The sequence below is a fragment of the Trichechus manatus genome, unplaced genomic scaffold, assembly GCF_000243295.1.
Source record: "Trichechus manatus latirostris isolate Lorelei unplaced genomic scaffold, TriManLat1.0 scaffold00137, whole genome shotgun sequence".
NCBI lineage: Eukaryota > Metazoa > Chordata > Mammalia > Sirenia > Trichechidae > Trichechus > Trichechus manatus.
The window spans coordinates 3,076,614-3,101,407 of record NW_004444073.1 but is presented as its reverse complement, the minus strand read 5'-3'; the positions used below and the strand labels follow the sequence as shown (position 1 = coordinate 3,101,407).

Below are 24,794 nucleotides of genomic sequence, written 5' to 3'. Positions count from 1 at the left end.
AGCCAAAATTTTTTCCCAGTCTGTAGGTTGTCTTTTGACTCTTTTGGTGAAGTCTTTTGATGAGCATAAGTGTTTGATTTTTAGGAGCTCCCATTTATCCAGTCTCTCTTCTGGTGCTTGTACATTGTTACTTATGATTCATATTGTGTTTATACTATGTATTAGGGCTCCTAGTGTTGTCGCTATTTTTTCTTCCACGATCTTTATTGTTTTCAATTTTATATTTAAGTCTTTGATCCATTTTGGGTTAGTTTTTGTGCATGGTGTGAGGTATGGGTCGTCTTGTTTCAGTTTTTTGCAGATGGATATCCAGTTACGACAGCATCATTTGTTAGAGACTGTCTTTTTCCCAATTAACGGACTTTGGGTCTTTGTCAAATATCAGCTGCTCATACGTGGATGAATTTATGTCTGGAGTCTCAATTCTGTTCCACTGGTCTATGTAACTGTTGTACCAGGACCAGGATGTTTTGACTACCATGGTGGTATAACAGGTTCTAAAATCAGGTAGTGTGAGGCCTCCCACTTTGTTCTTCTTGAGTAATGCTTTACTTATTCGGGGCCTCTTCCCTTTCCATATGAAGTTGGTGATTTGTTTCTCCATCTCATTAAAAAATGCCATTGGAATTTGGATCGGGATTACATTGTATCTGTAGATCACTTTGGGTAGAATTGACATTTTCACAATGTTGAGTCTTCCTATCTATGAGCAAGGTATGTTTTTCCACTTATGCAGTTCTCTTTTGGTTTTTTGCAGTAGTGTCTTGTAGTTTTCATTGCATAGGTCTTTTACATCTCCGGTTAGACTTATTCCTAAGTATTTTATCTTCTTTGGGGCTATTGTAAATGGTATTGATTTGGTGATTTCCTCCTCGAGGTTCTCTTTGTTAGTGTAAAGGAATCCAACTGATTTTTGTATGTTTATCTTGTATCCTGAAACTTTGCTGCAATCTTCTATTAGTTCCAGTAGTTTTCTTGTGGATTCTTTGGGGTTTTCTGTGTATAAGATCAAATCACCTGCAGACAGAGATATTTTGACTTCTTCCCTCCAATCTGTATGCCCTTTATTTCTTTTTCTAGCCTAACTGCTCTGGCTAGGACCTCCAGCACAATATTGAATAAGAGTGGTGATAAAGGGCATCCTTGTCTGGTTCCCATTTCTGAATGATGATTCTTCTGCATTTTCCAAGTTTTTAAATGTGGTATTTTTATCATCAGAAATACAAAATTTTTAAAAGTATACTAGGCATTATTGTAAGTGTCCTTCCCAAAAGATGTTATGTAACTTAGTCAACACCACAGTTAATAAGTGGTAGAACCAAGATCAGAATCCAGCCTAGCTCCTGAGTCTATGCCTTCAATCACTATGCTATACTTCCTCTCCAACACACCATAGTCTCTATTAGGCTGTTAACATGAAGTATACAGACCCCAACATATATAACTCAATTGGTTTCTCAAAAGAAATAATTTTTCCCCTAAATTCTGTATCACTTAACTCCTTCAATAAAATACTTCCATACTGGTTAAGATGCATTCAGCTGTATGTCATAGAAAACCCTTTGGCTATAAGTAATAGAAAAATGTTTGCAACAGAAAACACAAACTCAAGTGACTTATAACACAGAGGATCAAATATAAACTGTTCAAATAACATAAGCTGTGGGGATCAAAGAAAAAAGTGAAGACAGACAGGAATGAATGTCAGGGACAAAATGAGGTAAGAATGGGTCAAAAGGGCAATTCAGGAGTGGATACTCTCAATTTTATCTATCCCATCACATCTTGGCATTAGTTCCTTAAAGAAACAAGGACATTCTGGCAATAAATAGTATTCATAACTTTTTCCCTTCGTTTTTTTTCTTGTGAATTACTAAGAACTCCTTCACTGATTTCTAAGTCCATAAAATAGAAAAATTGGTTAAAAGATACTAATTTGATGGAATAAATGAATCCAGATAAACACATTAAATTATGAGGAAAAATTACAACAGAATTCTTTAATTTAACACCTTTAATAATCATGCCAGTAGGATGGTAACCCAGGGGGTTATTTAAAGTGAGTTAAGGGGTACAGATTGTCCCTGATTCAGAGGATTAACAGAAATCAAGCAATCTAGAACTCACATCCTGATGATAAAATTATCCTAGTGAATCCTCATCTAACCATGAAACAAACTGGAATTTATAGCTTTTCATTATCATATCACGTCAAAGAATGAGTAGCACCCCCTGTACTCTTCCCAGGTTTTATGCCTTTCATGCTCTGTTATCCATAAAGTGGACAGTCCCTGACTCCTAAACCACTTGAGAAGAGAGATTTACCAGGTGAGAGTCAAAAGAGGGAGCTGGATAAGGAGCCAGTCTCTCATTCACCGCACTGCACTAAAATTTTTATCATTTCCTTCCATAAGATCTACAGTTTTTAGAAATTTAAATCTCTCATTTTCCTATACATCTGGAGTTTAGCATTCTCTTTAATCTAAGAAGATTAACACATTTGCTATCACTGTCCTCCTGTTAGTCTTCTTGACTTGTGCTTTGCCTTTTAAAAAACCATCTGCTTTATTGCCAACAAACCTGAAATATCTAAAACTCATATCTGATCATACTATCTCCTGCTTAATAATAAAGTCCAGAATGAAGTTCGGATTCTTTGCATACAAAGCCTCCAGAGTCAGAAACGTGCCCTCTTTTTCAATCTCATCTGCTGCCATTTCTTATCTTTTATATATCAGCATACTGATTGCCTGTAGCTCTGAACATAACATACTACTTTATGCCTTCTTTTTACATGTACATCCTCTGATCTTGGTAATCTCCTATTCCTCCTTTCAAGTCATATTTTAAAATATTTCCCTGACTATGCCACCCGTGCCATACAGATTTAATCACTACTCTTCTGTACTACTTATGTATCTTGGTGTACTTTTATCATTGCACATATAATTATCTGTTCCCATTTTCTGTATCGCCCCCCATAGTGTACATTTTCTTAAAAGCAGGAACTGAGTATATAGTAGGCACATAATAAAGAACTGAACTGGTAGGTCTATAGCATTAGTAGAAAAAAAGGAAAATGGACAAAATAAGTAGAGAAATGAAAGACAATGAAAAAGTAGCAAAAAATGTGCGAAAGGAGAGCAGAAAATGAAAGAATACTGTATTTCTAAAAAGACTTTGAATTTTAGATATAAATTTTAAAATATAAAGGATAATGTGCACTAGTAAGTAAAATTAGGTACTGATTTTACTTACTAGCGCAATTCCTGGTTGACTGACATAAAGTCATTTACATTAGGTAGTAGGCGAGTGAAACAGCACAGCATAGTAGAATGAATGGTTAAAAGCATGGATTGTGCAGTTAGACTGCCTGGGCTCATATTCCTTAGTTCCACAAAGCTAAGGCACTTTTAGGTTTGTGTACTTAGGCAAGTTACCTAAACTCTCTGTGTCACAGTTTCTTCATCTGTAAAATATAGACAATAATAGTCTCTACCTCAAGAGATTGTAGTGAGGATGAAATTATTAATATATGTAAATCATTCAGAAAAAATGCCCTGCACAGAGTAAGCAGTAAGTGTTGAGTAATACTTGAGGGCTCTGGAAATGGACTGCTTGGGTTCAAATCCAAGCTTCATTACAAATCAGCTCTGAGACCTTAGGTAAGCTAATTAATTTCTCTAGGTCTCTACTTCTTGGCAGAGACACCTTTGCTCTTCTTCCTGGACACACAGCTAGACTACATTTCCCAGCTGCCCTGGCAGTTAGGTGTGGCCATGAGGCTGAGTTCCAGCTGTGAGCAGAAAGTGATGTTCACCTCTTCCAGGCCTAGCCCTTACAGAACCTCCTGTGCATGATCCTCTATGTTCTTTCTCCTTTGCTCATTCGATGCAGGCAAGCATACCAGCCCTGGAAGCCACATGTGGAAGATGGCAGAGCCATAGGTGGAAGGAATCTGGATCCCTCAGCCACTGCTTATTGGAGAGCCACTTGCTAACCAGGAACTCCTGGTTTGAAATGTATGTGAGCATAGAACTCAACTTTGCTTCAGTGAGGTCACTGAAATGTCAGTGTTTATCTTTGTAACAGCTAGCATCACCTAATTAACATAATTTCCTTATTTACAAAATGGGAATAATATTATATGAGAATCAAATGACACAATACATGGCACATAGTAACTATTCAAAAAATATTAATTACTATCATGAGCTATTCCTATTAAGTTCAAATTCAGCTGTCCTCTTGTAAATTTTGCCTTTTCCTTCAGACCCACTTAAAGTCCCATCTCTTATGAAATTGAACTTCTAGCCCAGACTGATCTTTCCTTTCTTATTGTATGCCCCAAAATAATTTAGCATAGCACAATATTTGTTTCATGACTTCTTCATAAAATTATACATACTTGAGGGCAGGAACAGTGCTTATACCATGACTTGCATCCTACAACTGCTAAGCTCATGACTGACTGGTGGTCCAGTCGGGCAGGTGGCAGAAGCCCACCAGTCACAGAGCCATGGGGGCCTGCCCTGATGGGTTGCAGCTGGTTAGCTCAGCGGGCTAGGACACTGTGGAAGCAAATGCTGTTATTGTTGAATAAATAAAAGAGTGAATGAATGAAGGCAATGTAATTATATTTCATGGTCATGAATAAGTCTTCTGGCTTTCAAATCCTTATGACTGTTCAAAACTGAGAAGAGATTAGAGTGAGAAGGATCAGCAGAAATCTATTACCAATGCTGAACAACTCAAGCCCTACTGATGTTATGTCAGCAGCAAGGTTATACCTTTGTGACTTATCCTTGAACTAGAATTTAATACACAAGTCTACCAGAGGTTAAAATAAAAGCTTTACCTCACCATTTTCAAGGAGCTGTTTTCTGGAATAAAACAAAAATATGCTCTATTTATTGAATGTCCTTCATAGTATGATTACATAAAAATAAGTTTACTTTATTTGTTCTAAGATTTTAAAAAATTGATTCTCTAAAACCACTTAGTAACATAACTAGAAAATAAAAAAGATTAGATAATACTACTAAAATAACAGCAATTTTTAAAGTATAATTTAAAATCATACTATTAACCTATTCTTTGGTTATGGTAAAATAGGCTTTACTGTTCTCTGGAAATTATACTTCTGGAAAGATAAATGAACAGAAATGATTTCTATTAACTATCCAGCCTATGTATGTAAAATACATTAGATAACCACTATTGGACTTTTGAGTTGTTTTCATTTTTCACAATTATAATTAGCATGAACATCCTTGTACATAAAACTTTGTGAGCATATCTGAGTATTTCCTTAGGATAAATTTCTAGAAGAGAAATTATTGGCTTAAAGCATACAAATATTTTTAGTCTCCAAGAAACCAGTCCCAGTGTACTCAATCTTTATGGCACATCTACTATGTTCTAGGCACAGTGCAGTGAATAGAGCAGTGAATAGCACAGACATAGCTCTCACCTTCGTGGAGCTTACATGAGATTCATATGAGAGGTACGAGACTGCCTATTTTACTGATCCATTGAAGAGACTGGGTATTTTAGTTTTTTAAAAGGCTTTATAGGTTGCAGGAACCTTCTAATACGGATTTTTGAGTTGGAGAGAGAAGTACGACCGTGTTCAAAGGAAGGTCAGGGCCACACGTGGATCTGGAGATTTTAAAAAGAGTGGCTAGGGAAGGCATCTCAGGACAGCAGTGCAATCACTAAAGTGCTCTGCCTCCACCATAGCTCTTTCTTGCTTATGTGGTCAAGGGTTGGGGCAAGTGTGTTCTGGCTTCTTCTGGAATCTGCCAGTCACCACAGAACTCTGTAGTGAGCTACTGCATTCAAGGGAGAGGCCTTGGAGGTAATTATTATAATCGCCAAGGACTCTAACAAAAACTACTGATACAGATAAATCTAGTAGCTAATTTAAGATGTGAATAAACAACTGAGTTACAAGACACAAAGAGCATGAAAGAGAAACACCAAGATGAATGAGCAAATGAACTAATCTCTCAGGAAACTGAGTTAATGCAAGAAACAAAAGAGAGCATTAAAGGAAAATTCAAGTTATTGTCTTCAGAGAAGGTTAGAGAATATTGCATTCATATAATTAGAATTCAAGCTTCTAATTCATAAAAGCTACAATGAAAAAGGAGTTTTCAGAAATTCTGAGAAAAACATATTTGCCTATTCTAAAATGTCAAAAGAAGGTTGAATAGCAGAATGGTAAAATTCAGAAATTACCAGCTGAAAATGGTAATGTAAAGACTAAGTCATGGAATTCTCTGAGAAAATAGAAAAAAAAGAAATAGATAATATGAGATAAACAATAATAGAAGCTTAAAAAAGAGGATAAAGAGAAATAATAACAGAACAACAATTCCCTGAGCTGAAAAAGATTTAAGTGTTCAGATTAAAATGTTCTACGAATTAATAAACATATAAAACACACACACCTTCCACACGGCATCTCAAGACCCTATAAATTTCCAGATAGAAAACTTTATATAGGATTTTTCATCTGCAATGGTCAATATTACAAAACAATGAAGCAATGTCTACAAAATACTGAATAAAACCCAGAAATCTCTACTAACCAATCCATCAATAAAACATGAGGGCAAAATAAAGGCATTTTTCAGGCAGGAAAGCACTTAGAAAGTATGCCACCTCTATACTCTTTCTGAAAAACATTATTTGTGTATATATATTCTATGAGTCTAAGGAGAAGAAATCATGTGATACAAGAAACAGTTCAGAACAAATAAACCAGTAAAATTTAAAGTCAAGTTAAAGAATTGCTTGTATCTTTTATCTAAATTTCAGGTAGACTGCTTAAAACAGAAGAGATACTACAACAATCTACAACTAAAATTTCAGATTGTTTCAACAAAACATGGAAGATGGGATGTGTAGGAAGGGAGAAGAAAAGTGTTCCAATGACATAGTGCCTGAGTTTGAATCCTGACTCCATTACTTACTAGTTACGTGCCTTAGGGAAAATGACTTACCTTTTCCTCATTTGTAAAGAAGGGGGAATTTAATAAGGGAATTCCTCTCTCATAGGGTGCTTGGGAGGAGTTATTGACTTAGCACAGGTAGAAACTTAAAAATACTGCCAGGCACATAATAAGTAATCAATAAATGTTAGCTATTATTATTATTACGGATTACAACTCAACATAAGGAAAACAAAAATCCTCACAACTGGACCAATAAGCAACATCATGATAAATGGAGAAAAGACTGAAGTTGTCAAAGATTTCATTTTACTTGGATCCACAATCAAAGCCCATGGAAGCAGCAGTCAAGAAATCAAACGACGTACTGCATTGGGCAAATCTGCTGCAAAAGACCTCTTCAAAGTGTTACAAAGCAAAGATGTCACTTTAAGGACTAAGGTGCACCTGACCCAAGCCATGGTTTTCAATCACCTCATATGCATGTGAAAGCTGGGCAATGAATAAGGAAGATCAAAGAAGAATTGATGTCTTTGAATTACGGTGCTGGCAAAGAATATTGAATATACCATCAACTGTCAAAAGAATGAACAAATATGTCTTGGAAGAAGTACAGCCAGGATGGTGAGAGTACATCCCACATACTTTGGAAATGTTACGAGGAGAGATCAGTCCCTGGAAAAGAACATCATGCTCGGTAAAGTAGAGGGTCAGCGAAAGAGGGGAAGACCCTCAAGTAGATGGACTGACACAGTGGCTGCAACAACGGGCTCAAGCATAGCAACAATCATGAGGGTGGTGAAGGACCAGGCAGTATTTTGTTCTGTTGTACAGAGGATTGCTGTATGGCACCTAACAACAACATTATTATGGTTGGGGGTAACACATTTTAGAGACTCGTTAATTCTTGACATCAACCACTTGTCATGGATTGAACTGTGTCCCCCAGAAATATCTGTCAACTTGGCTGGGTTATGATTTGCAGTACTGATTGTGTAATCTGATGTGATTTCCTAATGTGTTGTAAACTCTATCACTATGATGAGGTTATATGTGATCTCCTTATGTGTTGTAAATTCTATCACTATGATAAGGTTATACTGATGAGGTTTACAAGATTAGATAGTGTCTTAATCCAATCTCTTTTGAGATATAAAAGAGAGAAGCGAGCAGAGATACGTGGGAACCTCACACCACCAAGAAAGCCGTGCCAGGAGCAGAGTGCATCCTTTGGACCTGAGGCTCCTGTGCTGAGATGCTCCCAGACCAAGGGAAGACTGATGCATCACAAGGACTTTCCTCCAAAGCCGACAGAGAGAGAAAGCCTTTTCCTGGAGCTGATGCCCCGAATTTGGACTTGTAGCCTACTGGACTATGAGAGAATAAATTTATCTTGTTAAAAGCCATCCACTTGTGGTATTTCTGTTAGAGCAGCACTAGATGACTAAGACACCACTAGTACAACATAAATGGCATAAAGATAACAAACATTTTAGCAAATGCCAATAAAAGAATAAAAGAATTTTTTTAAAGCATGATGAACAGAAAACACATAATAAAATGGCAGGAATAAGTTCAAACAGAGCAGTTACCATAATGAATATGAAACCAGGTCAGAATTTCCTAATTTAAAAATGAAGATTTTTAGATTGAGGGTAAAAAATAAAATCGAGCAACGAGAAATATTCCTAAACCAAAATGTTTCAAAAAAGTTGAAAAATAAAGCACGGATAAAGGTATACCACGCAAATACTATGAAAAAGGAAGTGATGTAGCAATATTAATTTTCTACAAAGGCAGATGCAGCAATATTAATTTTCTACAAAGGCAGATGTAGCAATATTAATTTTCTAAAAGAATTAAAAGCAAAAGGCATTAAATAAGGCAAAGAAGATATTTTATAACAATCAAAGCCTAGAGAAATAAGAGCCGTCACACGAATATGCACACCCATGTTAATTGCAGCACTGTCCACAATAGCAAAAAGATGGAAACAGCCTAGGTGTCCATCCACGGATGAACAAATAAACAAATTATGGTATATTCACACAATGGAATACTACGTAATGATAAAGAACAACGATGAATCCGTGAAACATCTCATAACATGGATGAATCTGGAAGGTATTATGCTGAGTGAAATTAATCAGTCACAAAAGGACAAATATTGTATGAGACCACTATTATAAGAACTCAAGAAAAGGTTTAAACACAGAAGAAAACATTCTTTGATAGTTTCGAGGGTGGGGAGGGAGGGTGAGGGTTATTCACTAACTAGACAGTATATAAGAATTATCTTAGGTGAAGGGAAGGACAACACCCAATACAGGGGAAGTCAGCACAACTGGACTAAACTAAAAGCTAAGAAGTTTCCTGAATACAACCAAATACTTCGAGGGACAGATTAGCAGTGGCGCGGGTCTGGGGACTACGGTTTCAGGGGACATCTAGGTCAACTGGCGTAACAAAGTTTATTAAGAAAATGTTCTGCATCCCGTTTTGGTGAGTGGCGTCTGGGGTCTTAAAAGCTAGTGAGCGGCCATCTAAGATGCATCAGTTGGTCTCAATCCACTTGGAGCAAAGAAGAATGAAGAACACCAAGAGACAGAAAGGGCCACGTAAACCAGAGACTCCATCAGCCTGAAATCAGAAGAACTAGATGGTGCCCGGTTACCACCAATGACTGTCCTGACAGGGAACACAACAGAGAGTCCCTGACGGAGCAGGAGAAAAGTGAGGTGCAGAACTCAAATTCTAGTAAAAAGACCAGACTTAATGGTCTGACTGAGACTGGAGGGACCCTGGAAGACATGGCCCTTGGACTCTCTGTTAGCCCAGAACTGAAACCATTCCCTAAGCCAATTCTTTAGACATAGATTAGACTGGACTATAAGGCATAAAATGATACTAGTGAAGAGACTGCTTCTTAGCTCAGGTAGATACATGAGACTAAACAGGCAGCTCCTGTCTGGAGGCAAGATTAGAAGGTGGAAAGGGACAGGAGTTGGCTGAATGGACACGGGAAATGCGGGGTGGAAAGGAGGAGTGTGCTGTCACATTATAGGGAGAGTAACTGGGGTCACATAACAATGTGTGTATAAATTTCTGTATGAGAAACTAACTTGAACTGTAAACTTTCACTTAAAGCACAATAAAAAAAATGAAATGCACATTATTTTCAAATGCTATTACAGCATTTACGAAAACTGAACATTAATCTCAATAAACAGCAAGTAGTTAAATCATACAGGCAAAATACAAAACAAAAGAAACTAGATAGTTGAAAAATTTAAAACAGTCTTCTAAATAATTTTTGGATTAAATAATCAAAACTCAAATCACAGACTATATAGGAATGAAAATTAACGGTAACTCTATACACACCCATGGGACATAAACTAGTGATATTCATAGGAAAAATTATACTTATGCATTTTTTAGAAAACCATAAAGATTGATAATAAATGAGCTTGGACATTCAACAGAGAAAAACAGCAAAAATATACCAAAAGAAAACATAAAAGGACATGATACAAACATAAGCAGAAATAAAATGAAGAACAACCTTCACAGACAAGAAAAATAAAATCAAAACCTGTTCTTAGAAAAATCCAAAAAGGAAAAAACCCTGACAAATCTGAACAAGAAAAAAAGAGAATACACAAATATTGTGCTAAGATAAAGAAATATATCTACAGATATAAGTGAAACTGTTTTAAAAGAACTCCTTGTACAAGTTATGAAAAACTAAATGAACTTGCTCATTTTCTACCAAAACAATATTTACCAAAAGTGACTCAGTAACACCTGTATATATAAATTGCTATATAATATGTTGAAATAAGTCAGGAGCTAACCCCCTACCCTCAAAAAAAGGCCAAGACAATTTTATGGATGAGTTCTGTCAAACCTTTAAGGAACAGATAATTCCCATGTTAATTAAACTATCTTCAGAGAACAGAGAAAGTAAATTTGATTCCAAAACCAGGTAAGGACGGCCCACAGAAACTTTATACACCAATCACACTTACGAATACATAAACAAACACCCTAAGTAAAATATCAGCAAATCAATTTCAGCATGGTATAATGTACTATGACCACGTATATTTCATTCTAGGTGAGCAGGAATGAATCAACATTAACAAATCTATTCATGTAGTTATTAATAAAGTAAAGGAGAAAAATCAAATCATGATCCCAAAAATACTTTAAAGCAAATTTATAAAATTCAATATCCATTTTTTACAATCATATTGAGATAGAATTCACATACCATATACTTTCAATGCATTTTTAATTTAAAAAATCATGTTGGTTTAAACAGACTAGAAGGAAACATCTCTAATTAAATCAATGGTATCTGAGGAAACCGTGGTAGCGTAGTGGTTAAGAGCTACAACTGCTAACCAAAGCACTGGCAGTCTGAATCTGCCAGTGCTCCTTGGAAACCCTATGGGGCAGTTCTACTCTGTTCTATAGGGTCACTGTGAGTCGGAATTGACTAGATGGCAACAGATTTTTTTTTTTAATTGCATATTAACAGCAAGTAGACAAATGAACCACTAAAGGCATTCACCGTAGATTCAGAAACAAAACAAGAACAAAGGACAAAGCCTCACTGCCACTATTCAATAATGCTCTGGATGTTTTAGCCAATACAGTAAGATAAGAAAAAAGAAAGAAATATAAATATTGAAAATTATCATTATTTGAAGATTATATGATCACCTGTCTAGAAAATCCAGAGAATCAATCAAAACACTATGAAAACGAAAAAAGAAAGTTTGGTATTATGGCTGGATACAAAATTTATGCATAAAAATCAACAAATTCCTATAAACTACCAATGACGAATTAGCAAATATAATGTTTAAAATTTATCATTTTCAATAGGAAAAATAAAAATGAAAACCCTTATAAAATCCAGAAGAAAAAAACTTAGTAAGGATCACAAGAAAAAAAGAAAAAAGGATAAAGTTTTACTAGAGTATAATAATTATAACAACACTAATAATCAGCATTCTAAGCACTTTACCTGTATTAACTCTATTAATACATACAATAACTGTATTATTACCAGTATTTACTGATGATGAAACCGGGGCGCAGAGCGGTAAAATTCCTTGCCCACAGCTAGTAAATAGAGATATACCATATTCGTAGGTTAGACGCTCAATTTTATAAAGATTAAATTACCTTTGAATTAATCTAAAGCATTTTCAATAGAGACTATGGTCGGGGGATGAGGGCAGGGAAGACTCTAAACACATTTATTCCAGGGTTTACGTGGAAAAGTAAATGTAAGCAAATGTGAAGAAGGATACTAACAAAAGGAGTTGGGCAGAGAGGGAGAAAACTGAAATAGTGTGGTTCAGATTCAGAAACAAACAGATCAACACAAGAGAGACTCTGAGAAAGACTCAGGTACATGCGAAAATTTATAAGTATGTGATGAAAACTGACATTTCAAATGACTGGGAAAATGATTATACAGTTTTGTGCTGGAACAATACATCACCTGGAGGAAAAAAAGGTAGATTTCTATATTTCACCACATCACAAAATTAATGCAAGAGGGATTAATGATCTATTTAAAATAAAAAATTATGAATAAAAATATTTTATAATTTTGATATGGGGATGTGTTTCTAGCAAAAAATGAACACACACACACAAAACTGTGGAAAGGTGACAGATATGACTGTATAAAGATTTGAAACCATATAAAGATTTTAAACTTCTCTAAAGCCAAGACCATAAATAAACTATAAACTGACATCCTAGAAGGAGCTATGTCATACACATAATAGAGAAAAGGTTAATATCTATATTTAAAAATCCTACAAATCAATTTTAAAAGGTCAAGAAGAAATATAAAACAGGCTACAGACATATGAAAAGATGAAAAACTTCACTAGTAAGTGACAAATTATAAAATGGGTTTCTATTTTTTGTATTTGATAGAAAACAGTTAAAAGTTTGATAACATTGGTGCTCGTGGGGCTGCAGGGAGATGGGTACTCTCATCGCTACAATTCCTCAGTATTTATCAAATTGTAAAATATTCATTCCTTATGATGCATCAGTCCTATTTCAAGTATTCTATGCTATAGCATGGAGCCCTGGATAGCATACTAGAACAAATGTACAAAGATGTACAAGGATGTTCATTACAGCATTGGTTGTTATGACGAAATGGTAAATATAAACGTTCATTGATATGGAAGTGGTTAAATCCATGGGGTCAATCATGATAATGAACAATAGAATGCTAAGACCATTACAAAGTGTAAGGGAGATCTATTCAGATGCCCAAGACGTACAGTTAAATAAAAATAACTAGTTGAGAATAATAAGAGTACTGCATTCCAATTATTTTTTTAAAAATACTGTGTCTCTGTACATCTTTTCCAGAAGGATACATACAAAGCTATTTACAATTAGTATCTCTGAGGAGTAGATATAAGGGAGGGAAACTTTTGTTTTTGGATATACTTCTGTTTTGCCTGAATCTTACTGAATTACTACAAGCATGCATTCTTTTGGTGATTTAAAATACCCCTCTGTCCATATACACACACAAGGCTGTCACTTCAGGTTTGCAATCATTTTGAAAGGCTTCCTTATTTTGAGCCAAGAATCTTCTACCCATCAGCCCTCAAGTCTGTTCTCCTGCATATTACCGTCTCAAATATTTGAAGACAGCTGCCATGTACCCCCAGAATCTTCTACTATCCAATTAACTATCCCAAGTCCTTCAAGCATTCTTACATTAATAGTTTTTAGGGCTCTGAACACACACCTTTTAGAATGTCCAGACGTATTTGCCTGAGGTCCATCTGACCAGAACAAAGTAGAATGGGTCTATTATCCCATGGGTTTTGGAAATATTCCAACAAATGCACCATATGATATTAGCTCATCTGGCAATTATACAATACTGCTTTTTAAAAATGTAAGTATGAGATATGGGGTTCATGGAAACTGTCTGTACTAGCTTCACAATTTTTCTATAAATTTAAAACTGTTCTAAAAAATAAAGTTCATTAAATAAAAAAATCAAATGACATACCTACAAATATTAAATATAATTTGAGATAAGAGTTCCCTCAGAAGGAAGTTTTCTTCACAATTTACTTCTCGTGTCCTGTAGCAATGTGTGATTTATGAGTCATGTTATATTTTGCTAGCATTTGTTTATGCCTTAATTCTAGTGACTTTACTAAAACCACAAAATATGTGATAAAACAAAATTTTTAAGAATAAATGTAAAACAAAACATTTAATAATATTAGAAACATAATTTCTCTAAAAGTAAGTAAATAAATAAATGAAAATACAAGCATGGCCAAAATGAAACTTTAGCTTACTTCCGCATACTGACTTTAAATTCTAGTGATATACTAAAACTAAGCTGAATCAATTTAAACTCTGAGCAAATACAAAATACAAATATCTCCAAAACAAGTCCAAATACAGTACACAAAATACATAAAAATAATATACTCAGTTTTCTTAACAACCAACACTAAGTTTGCTTCATATCTCCTTTTCTCATCATAATGCTGAAGCTTAATCTATATCCATTTGAAAAATTAATATTTAATAAGCTATTTAATAATTTAATATACCAAAAAAACCCCAAACCTGTTGCTGTCTAAGTCGATTCTGACTCATAGCGGCCCTACAGGACAGAGTAGAACTGCCCCATCGGGTTTCCAAGGAGCGGCTGGTAGATTTGAACTGCCGACCTTTGGTTAGCAGCTGAGCTCTTAACCACTGTGCCAATTTAATATAAAAAAAACAAACCAAACCCATTGCCGTTGAGTCATTCCGACTCACAGCGATCCTATACGACAGAGTAGAACTGCCCCATAGAGTTTCCAAGTAGTACCTGATGGATTTGAACTGCCCACCTTTTGGTTAGCAGCTGTAGCACTTAACCACTACACCACCAATTTAATATAGAATGTTTTAAAAACAACCATGACATAATTACCTGAGAAAAGTGTTTGCAGATAAGACACACAGAATATCACGAGCAATCTGTAAATAGAATCAAATCAATGTAACTTCTCTAAGGAATTATGCAACATTAAAAATGCTCTGATTCATTAATATAAAACACACCAAACTAGAAAGAAGTATTTTTTAAATGTTAAAGTTGAGTCTTGACTTGCTGGCACCAAGAACCGTTTAGCCCCAGCTCTGCCACAGACAAACAACTTCTTAAAGTTACAACCTCCTCTTCTATACAAGAGTGTTTGAGATCTTACGGTCTGTTTCAGCTCTAAAATTCTAAGCTTTTATATGTGGATAATTCCTTACTAGTGTTTTAAGTTTGTATTTTTACTGGGTGGGGATGGTATAGGGAGAGCTGGTTTCCACTAGGAAGGCAGCTTCCCCCACATACTCTGAGAGACCATTTTATATATATTAGCTTCCCATGCACAGCAGGAATATCTATCTATCCTTCCATCTACACATGTGCACACAGCTCTGTTCACACTTCACTCAAAACTCCTGATTGTTATAAAATTACTTACAGACACATCTGCTTCCCTGATTTCTCTTTCAGCCTGAAGTGACCACTAAAGAAGGCTAAAGAGCACTCATCAAAATGTACTAGATGATGGTGGGAGTGGGAGAGAGGGAGGAGTGGAAGGGGAATGTGAAGGCTAAATTTAGCTGAAGAGCCTTTAGTGCAATCATATGCAACTTAAACCACGTTATGGATTGAAATGTGTCCCTCAAAAATACATGTTGTAAAATCTAATCTCGATGCTTGCGGTTGGAGCCCTGATAGCCCAGGGGTTAACAGCTACAGCTGCTAATCAAAAGGTCAGCAGTTTGAATCCACCGGCTGCTCTTTGGAAAGCCTATGGGGCAGTTCTACCCTGCCCTATAGGGTCGCTGTGAGTCGGAATCAACTTGACAGCAATGGATTTTTTTTTTTGCCTGTGGTTATAGTCCCATTTGCGAACGGGAATGGGTTGTCTTTGTTATGTTAATGAGGCAGGAGTAGTGTAGGGTGTATCTTGAGTCAATCTCTTTTGAAATATAAAATGCAAGCTAGCAAGCACATTTAGGCGAAGATAGGTGCCAACCCACATGAAGATCGCCCAGGAATAGAAGCTCAAAAGAGACAAGGACTTTCCTCCAGAGCTGGCATCCTGAATTCGGACTTCTAGCCTCCTAAACTGTGAGAAAATACACTTCTATTTGTTAAAGCCACCCACTTGTGGTATTTCTGTTAAAGCAGAAGATACTAAGATACCATAAAATAAAAAAATTTAAAGGTAACTTAAAATTTTGTACTCCACATGATATGTAGTTTATAAACTCATAAATATTGAAAAAGTACATAGCTGAATTTAGACTCTAATTAAAATCATACCTAGACTTAGAAATTTTAACTTCTCTCATTGATTAAAAAGTATGCGACATGGAAGAATATTTGAAATTCCATAGATACTGCCATATAAATTCAATGTTAATGTCTCAAATTATTATGCATCAAGTAACATAAATGAGATTCCAATAGCATATGCAATACAAGCAAATGCAAATTCAAAGATATAATTAATAAAATATATTCATTTATAGAAATTAAAGATTCAGTACTGCCACAGGGAAATCATACTATACATATGCCTTCTTTCTTTCCTTCCTAAAAGTGATTTTTTACAAGCAGAAGTTTAAATGAACATTAAAAGGATTCTTGAGGTGAGAAATAAGCCACAACAGGACAGTAAAGAATGAAGGGTTTACATGGAAGCAGAAAGGAGCTAAGCTTTGGCGGCTGCAGGAAATGGGTGTATATGTGCGCATGCATGTGTGTTCAGGTGCATCGTGGTTCACGTACATGGTTTGGGCTGTGGTGTGTTTAGGGGCTAGTAATGTGTGTATGGTGCCCTGGTGGTGCAGTGGTTAAGAGCTTGGCTGCTAACACAAAAGGTCAGCAGTTCGAATCTACCAGCCACTCCTTGGAAACACCGTGGGACAGTTCTACTCTGTCCTATAGGGTTGCTATGAATTGGAATCGACTTGGCGGCAATGGGTTTTTTGGTTTGAATGTGTGTAAGCTAAGGAGCCCCGGTGGCACAGTGGTTAAGTGCTCGGCTGCTAACTGAAATGTTGGTGGTATGAACCCACCAGCAGCTCTGCGGGAGATCGATGTGGTAGTCTGCTTCTGTAAAGATCACAACCTTGGAAACTCTAAGGGGCAGTTCTACTCTGTCCTATAGGGTCGCTATGAGTCAGAGTCAACTCCACAGCAGTGGGTTGGTTTTTTAGTTTTTAACGTGGATGTGATCTTTACTTTAAAAAATAGCAATAGTAGATGTAGCTATCATTTTTTCCTCACACTGGATGTCTCTCTACTGAATACTTAATTCGTTCCTCTTAGTGGAGCCCTATAACAATGCCACAGTTGGCCATGACGGAACAGAAACAGGCTAGTGGCGAAAATCTGCTACCTGAGCTAGACAGGGCCAAGGGGATGGAGAGCAGCAAACTTTTTCAGATTTTATCCATTCCTTCTCGTTACTTCTATCCTGACTCTTTCTAAGTGGGCCTGAGGGAACTAGATCACAGGTGAAACAACAGATACAGAGAGAGATGGCTTCTCTTTCTCACTCATAAATTATTTCTATTCTATTGTGAAAGCAAAGGAAATAGCGGAACTCGAACTACACAGGGAAGACAGCATAAGAAATGCAATGGGACTTTAAATACAGAAAACTGTAGTTTCAGCAGGATCACAATTGGTATGGGAGTACAGAAATGATGTTCTTATTGTTATCTGCTACAAATGAATACATACTGACTTGAGGCAAGACAATTTATAAACAGTATAAACAAAGATGGTTCAAAAAAAAAAAAAACCCTCAGGACCCACTGTCCTTAACTAGATAAGCCACCTCCAGACCAAGAAAATCTGCCTGCAGTATTTTAAACATGATTGTTTTCTATTGTGACATTATTTTTTTCTCTTGTGAAAACAGTGTACATGTAGAGAAAAAAAAAAGTTTTGAAGCCATGGCTATATAAATTTCTCCTCTGTGCGCGTCTGCCCAAACAGATCAAGTCTGTTCAAAACGTGGTTTATATTTGAAAGATAACAAAGTTGTCATGTACTTTTCTTTCATTGCACCTATAATAATTATAATAATTGTACTTTTTAGTCATTTGTGTGATTATTTGCTTATGTTCCTAGACAGGAGTGGCCATGTCTTATCTGTCCCAGTGTACCTAAAATGTTAGTGCAGTGCTTGATACATAGTAGGTGATTAATAAATATCTTTTGAAAGAATAAATAAGAAGACCTTTCTCTAATGTAGCTTTTTTAAAAACCCATATAATAGTAGGTAAAGAAAGGACTGAATAAAAAACATAATTTTTAGGGAAGAGAAGAGTTCATCTTAAAAATGAGATAGATTTTTGAGCTATTAATATTAATCTATTATAGTACTAATCCTGAAGCCAAACAAAGCAGTAAAAAATTTTAAATACCTTTTTAAAGATTAAGCAAGTAATCACCATAACAACTGGAAGCAAAAATGTCTTTGTGTATCTCAGCGGTGTCTGAAACATAGCAAATTATTAGAAATAGTTATTTAATTTTAGTTCATATGAATAAAAATCTATGTAAAACTGAGTGCCACAATGAAATTTCTTAAAGGTAAACGTATCTGGGTCATTAGCAGCATGTAAATTTATCAGCCTCTAGGTTCTAATACAAGAATCATAAAATGATAAGCAAAAGTTATACGAAATATCAAAAATTTTAATGATACAAACAATACTATTAAACCTAGAATTAAATATGTCTGTCAATTTGTTCCACTCTTGTGGTTTTTTTCTTTATTGACATAATATTGTTTTAAATGTGTGTTTACTCATTCTTGGGCCCTACATTATCATTTCCTGTGTTGCGACATTCCATGTTTTCATCAGTGTGACTAAAGCTAAAAAGGAAGAAAACTAGTCTAAGTAATTTCTATAAGTATCAGTAACCACTGAAATAACATCAGCTAAATAACTCTCATGACCTATTATTGTGACAGGGAGTGATTTACCATATAACTAAATTTTATGTTTCTTGAGGGCAAGAAGAAGCCCTGGTGGCACAGACTGCTAACCAAAAGGTCGATGGTTTGAACCCACCAGCTGCTCTGCAGGAGAAAGATGTGTCAGTCTGCTTCCGTAAAGATTTATAGTCTTGGAAACCATGTGGGGCAGTTCTACTCAGTCCTGCAGGGTTGCAATGAGTCGGAATCAACTCTACAGCAATGGGTTTGGTTTGGTTGGGTTTGAGGGCAGGAACCAGGTCATAGCCCTCTTCTTAACCTACAAAAAATTACCTCACACATAAATGTTGGCCAATAATAGTTTTTGCCATGATTGTATAACTAGTCAGATGGATAAGAGAATAAAATGTGATAAAATTTCATTATTAGTTACCATTAATTCAGAATCCTTAAACCAGGGCTGAACCAGTATGACCTGTTCACTTCTTATTAAAAAAAAATTTAGCAGCAGGTAGAGGAAAAAGCACTGGATTGGAGTTAGTAGACCCATGTGCTAAAGTTGGCTCCACTGTATACTTCAGGCAAGTCATTTAAGCTTTGTTTTGTTCATCTGCAAATGAAAGACATATACTACATTGTCTCTAAGGAGGAAGGGTTAATATTTTAAAGCTTAGCAACATGAGCTTTTTTTTTTTTCAGTTTTACATTTTTTTTTTTTTATTGTCATTCAGTCATGTCATTTAAGCAACACTTATAGAACACCACATGCTAGGCATTGTGCTAAGCATCTCAGTTATAAAGACGAGTAAGTCCTTGTTCCTCTGCAAAGAGGCAAGACAGACAAGAAGCTGGATGATCTTATGAGAGTATGTTCAGTAATGCAGCAGAAGCTATGTGAGCACAGAGAAGAACCCTTGCTCTCTCTGCTGGGGCAGGCTGTTTGGTTGTAATAAGGCCTTCTGAATTACAGATATAGAGGTGATAATGTCACTATAATAGGGGATTATTATCAACAAAATACAGTGGTAAGCTAGTCAATTTCTAATTTGGTTTTAGTATTTTGGATTATTTATTTATTATTGTACTTTAGATGAAAGTTTAGAGAACTAGCTTCTCATTGAACAGTTAGTACACATATTGTTTTATGATATTGGTTAACAACACCACGACTTGTTAACACTCTCCCTTCTCGACCTTGGGTTCCTATTACCAGCTTTCCTGTCCCCTCCTGCCTTCTTGTCCTTGCCCCTGAGCTGGTGTGCCCATTTAGTCTCATTTTGTTTTATGGGCCTGTCTAATCTTTGGATGAAGGGTGACCCTCAGGAGTGACTTCATTACTGAGCGAAAAGGTTGTCCAGGGGCCATACTCTCGGGGTTTCTCCAGTCTCTCTCAGGCCAGTAAATCTGGTCTTTTTTTGTGAGTTAGAATTTTGTTCTACATTTTTCTCCTGCTCTGTCTGGGACCCTCTATTGTGATCCCTGTCAGAGCGGTCGGTGGGGTGGTAGCTGGGCACCATCTAGTTGTCTGGTATGAGCTATATTTTCTAAGGATGTTGTTGTTAAGTGCCATCAAGTCAGTTCCAACTCATAGCAACCCTATGTACAACAGAACAAAACACTGTCTGGTCCTGTGCCACTCTCACAAACATTGCTATGTTTGAGCCCATTGTTGCAGCCACTGTGTCAATCCATCTCTTTGAGGGTCTTCCTCTTTTTTTGCTGACCCTCTACTTTACCAAGCATGATAACCTTCTTCCGGGATTGGTCCCTCCTGATAACGTGTCCAAAGTACGTGAGACAAGTCTCATCATCCTCACTTCTAAGGAGCACTCTGGCTGTACTTCTTCCAAGACAAGCTTGTTTGTTCTTCTGGCAGTCTGTGATATATTCAATATTTTTTGCCAATACCATAATTCAAATACATCATTTCCTCTTCTGTCTTCTTTATTCACTGTCCAGCTTTCGCATGCGTATGAGGTGACTGAAAATACCATGGTGTGGGTCAGGCACACGTCAGTCCTCAAATTGGTATCTTTGCCTTTTAACACTTGAAAGAGTTCTTTTGCAGGAGATATGCCCAATGCAATATGTTGTTTGACTGCTGTTTCCAGGGGTGCTGACTGTGGATCCAAGTAAAACGAAATCCTTGACTACTTTAATATCGTCTCCATTTATCATGATATTGCTTATTGGTCCAGTTGTGAGGATTTTTGTTTTCTTTATGTTGAGGTATAATCTATACCAAAGGCTGTAGTCTTTGATCTTCATCAGTAAGTGCTTCTAGTCCTCTTCACTTTCAGCGAGCAAGGTTGTGTCATCTGCATATTGCAGGATGTTAACAAGTTAAGGATAATACCATGCATTTCCATGATTTAAAATGAATTTTATATATTCATTAAAACTCATTAGTAGTATCTTTCTTGGTAACACTTTATTAGAAAATTTGGAACTATCTGGAGTGTTAAATGTAGCCAAACTGAATTTGTTAAAAATAAAAACAAAAACAAGAATTTGTTTTTTTGTTTCTGTTGTTCTTTTTTTTTTTTCTCCTGAATGGCCCCATACCCCTAGTTGGACTAGATTATTAAAGGTAATTGAGATGTAGTAATAGTAATGAATGAGCCCTGATGGCACAGTAGTTAAGCACTCAGCCACTAAGCAAAAGGTCAGTGGTTCCAACTCACCAGCTATTACGGGGGAGAAAGATGTGGCAATCTACTTGGAAACCTTATGGGGCAGTTCTATTGTGTCTTATAGGGTCGCTATGAGCCAGAATTGACTCCATAACACACAACAACAACATGTTTCATACTGTATGTTAAGCATTCTACATGGATTATCTCATTTAATAATCGTTGATAACTCTTTAAGATAGGAGGCTATTATTAATTGATTTTACAGATGAGAAAAAGTGGAGAAAGCGAGATAATTAGGAAAGGTTATAGTAAAACCTGATACGGTAACCTAGTTAGGTGTTCCTGAGTAAAATATTTTGAGTTTCAGATTAAAAGCAAAATTTAAGAGTAAAAAAAATTATTGTGACTATAAAGAAGAAAACAATAGAGAAACATTCATACCGCTTTTTCCATAAAGTCGAATTCAGGAGCACAGGTGTATATCAAGGTGTCAAAATCTGTATACCTTAAGATTCTGGCTGCTATAAGGTCACTCAGGCGAATCTGGAATAAAGTAAAATGAATTAAAATTATACAAATAATTAGAGTCAGTCATAGTTGATTTTATGTAATTATCTTAGGCATCTAGTGCTGTTATAACCGTACCACAAGTGGATGGCTTTAACAAAGAGAAATTTATTCTCTCACAGTCCAGTAGGCTACAAGTCCAAATTCAGGGTGTCAGCTCCAGGGGAAGGCTTTCTCTGTCAACTCTGGAGGAAGGTCCGCATCATCAATCTTCCCTTGGTCTGAGAGCTTCTCTGCTCAGGAACCTCAGGTCCAAAAATCATGCTCTACTCCTGTCACTGCTTTCTTGGTGGTATGAGGTTTCCCAACTCTGCTTGCTTACCTTTCCTTTTATCTCTTACAAGAGATAAAAGGTGGTGCAGGCCACACCCTAGGAAAACTTTTACATTGGATCAGGGATGTGACCTTAGTAAGAGTGTTATACTATCCCACCCTAATCCTCTTTAACATAAAATTACAATTGCAAAATGAAGGACAACGATGCAATACTGGGAATCATGGCCCAGCCAAATTGATACATATTTTTAGGGGACACAATTCAATCCATACAGCAATAGTAATAAAGTCTAGACAGCAAATAAGTCTAAGGTACAAGGATGCCCCTCGAAGAAAACAAAATAAAACAAAAACACAATTAACCAAATGTGTTATGTGCAGAACTATGAAGATAACTGAAAAACAAAGAGAAATTCCAAAAGAAACAAAACCTAGGAAGAGGTCAGAAAACGTAAGTAGAGAAGATGATAATATAAAGAGCCAACTAAAATCAACATTTGCTGGGTAGAAACCACAATGCAGTTAATCAGGAGGTTTTACAATCATATCATTTATCAAGTAAAAAAGAAAACAATTTAATTCCTTTCACCACACGCTGCAAATCGCGAACAAACTTCTTATGCATAGTCATTTTCACAAAGCCTCATGTACTCATTAAATTTTTTGGTGCTTCTTGATTTTTTTTTTAACTTTTCACATTCTTTATTGTTTAGAGATTTTTATAGTATATGCGTGTTGGTTTTATAATAAAAAATAATAAAGATACGAAACATGATTGAATTTTTTTTTTTCAGGTGTTCATTTAGCCACAAAATACAACCACTTAAGAAAGATGGTACAACCTGAGGAGAATTGTGTAAATATTCTTCGATTAAAGTAAGCTTCAAAGGTTTATTCTGTCTTTTGCATAGGCTTTCCTCTTCAGGCAGTAAAGCCCTTTCTGTTAGTGTGAGAGCTGAGTGATGCTAGCTGTGTGCAGGAACACAATCTGCCTTCATTATTCCATGTCAGTGACATAATGCAAGAAACTTTATTATTGGTAATTTTTTGCTCTAATGAGTTGAAATTACAGTCAGACATGTAATTATTAAGGAACCCTAGTGGCGCAATGGTTAAGCACTCGGCTGCTAATAGAAAAAGAAAAATTGGCAGTTTGAACCCACCAAGCAGCTCCACTGGAGAAAGACCTGGTAATTTGCTCCCGTAAAGATTACAGCCTAGGAAACCCTATGGGGAAGTTCTACTCAGTCCAGCAAATGTCCTATCCCAGAATCAATATGTGGGAAGTGTCAAAAAGCTTGATCTTCTATTCACCATCTCTTCTCTAAAAAGTTAAATGTTTGAAACAGGACGCTTCCTCTAAATGTCATTCAAATAGTCAACACACATTTCCTAAGCACAGAGCCCAAGCTGGGTCCTGAGGATCCAATGAAAACCAACACGGACATGGTTTCCTCCCCGTAGAACTTACAGTCTAATAGTGAATCTGCTTCCCAGTGGGGTGTGGCTTTGCTCAAAATTATCTCCTTTGGCCCCACAAATCCTGAAAACCAAAAAAACCCAAACCTGTTGCCATTGAGTTGATTGCAAGTCATAGCGACCCTATAGGACAGAGTAGAACTGCACCATAGGGTTTCCAAGGAGTACCTGGTGGATTCCAACTGCTGATCTTTAGGTTAGCAGATGTAGCTCTCAACCACTACGCCACCGCTTCCTGATATTTTTAAGATACATCTTCAAGTCATTAAATACTGAGCTATTCTTCATAAGAATTACAGCAACTACACATGACTTTGATTCACTCACTTGATTCCCACTGCCTTAAAAATAAACACCATCCACTAAAGCTAAACTTGTAGAATCAATGCTTCCTACTGATTATTTGCTAACTACTGTTGGTGAGACAATTATTTTTCCAGGGCATTTTCAGAAGGCCAGAAAAAGGAAAAATTTTGGTATGTCAAAACTTAATCCAGCTCACGGAGCATCCAGCGGGAGACAAAACAGCCGGTAATTTGTGGTGTGCGCTTTCCCACCCCCCACCCCTCTTCGTCCCGGCTCAGCCTCCTCTGCTTCCCGTGGCCAAGGTCTCTTGACGAGGATGCGCCGGCTGCTTGGATTCCACACACCAAAGCAGGTGGCTCTCTGGGTGCCATTTGTTGGCTGATAGTGTTGCTTTTTTTTTTTTCCCTGCTTCTTTTGATTTCTCACTTGCCTCTCGCCACCTCCCCCTCCTTTTGCTCAAGTGCCTGGCTCCGAGCGCCATCTTTGCCTCTTCTTGAAGGGCTGCGGGGCTCCATTCGATTGTGCAGCTGCTTCCC

The 24,794-nt window shown here is 36.5% G+C and overlaps 1 protein-coding gene across 1 annotated transcript in view; it reads right to left on the bottom strand.

The window, feature by feature from the left end:
- The window catches only part of DPY19L2 (dpy-19 like 2), a 115,381-nt gene that overhangs the window by 16,761 nt on the left and 73,826 nt on the right, over positions 1–24,794 (bottom strand). Inside the window, exons 14-17 of the mRNA XM_004385312.1 lie at positions 22,072–22,173; positions 18,477–18,548; positions 14,962–15,008; positions 4,859–4,883 (exon numbers count right to left, since the gene is read on the bottom strand). Coding sequence (XP_004385369.1) covers positions 4,859–4,883; positions 14,962–15,008; positions 18,477–18,548; positions 22,072–22,173 — 246 coding nt within the window. The remainder of the gene's footprint in view (positions 1–4,858; positions 4,884–14,961; positions 15,009–18,476; positions 18,549–22,071; positions 22,174–24,794) is intronic.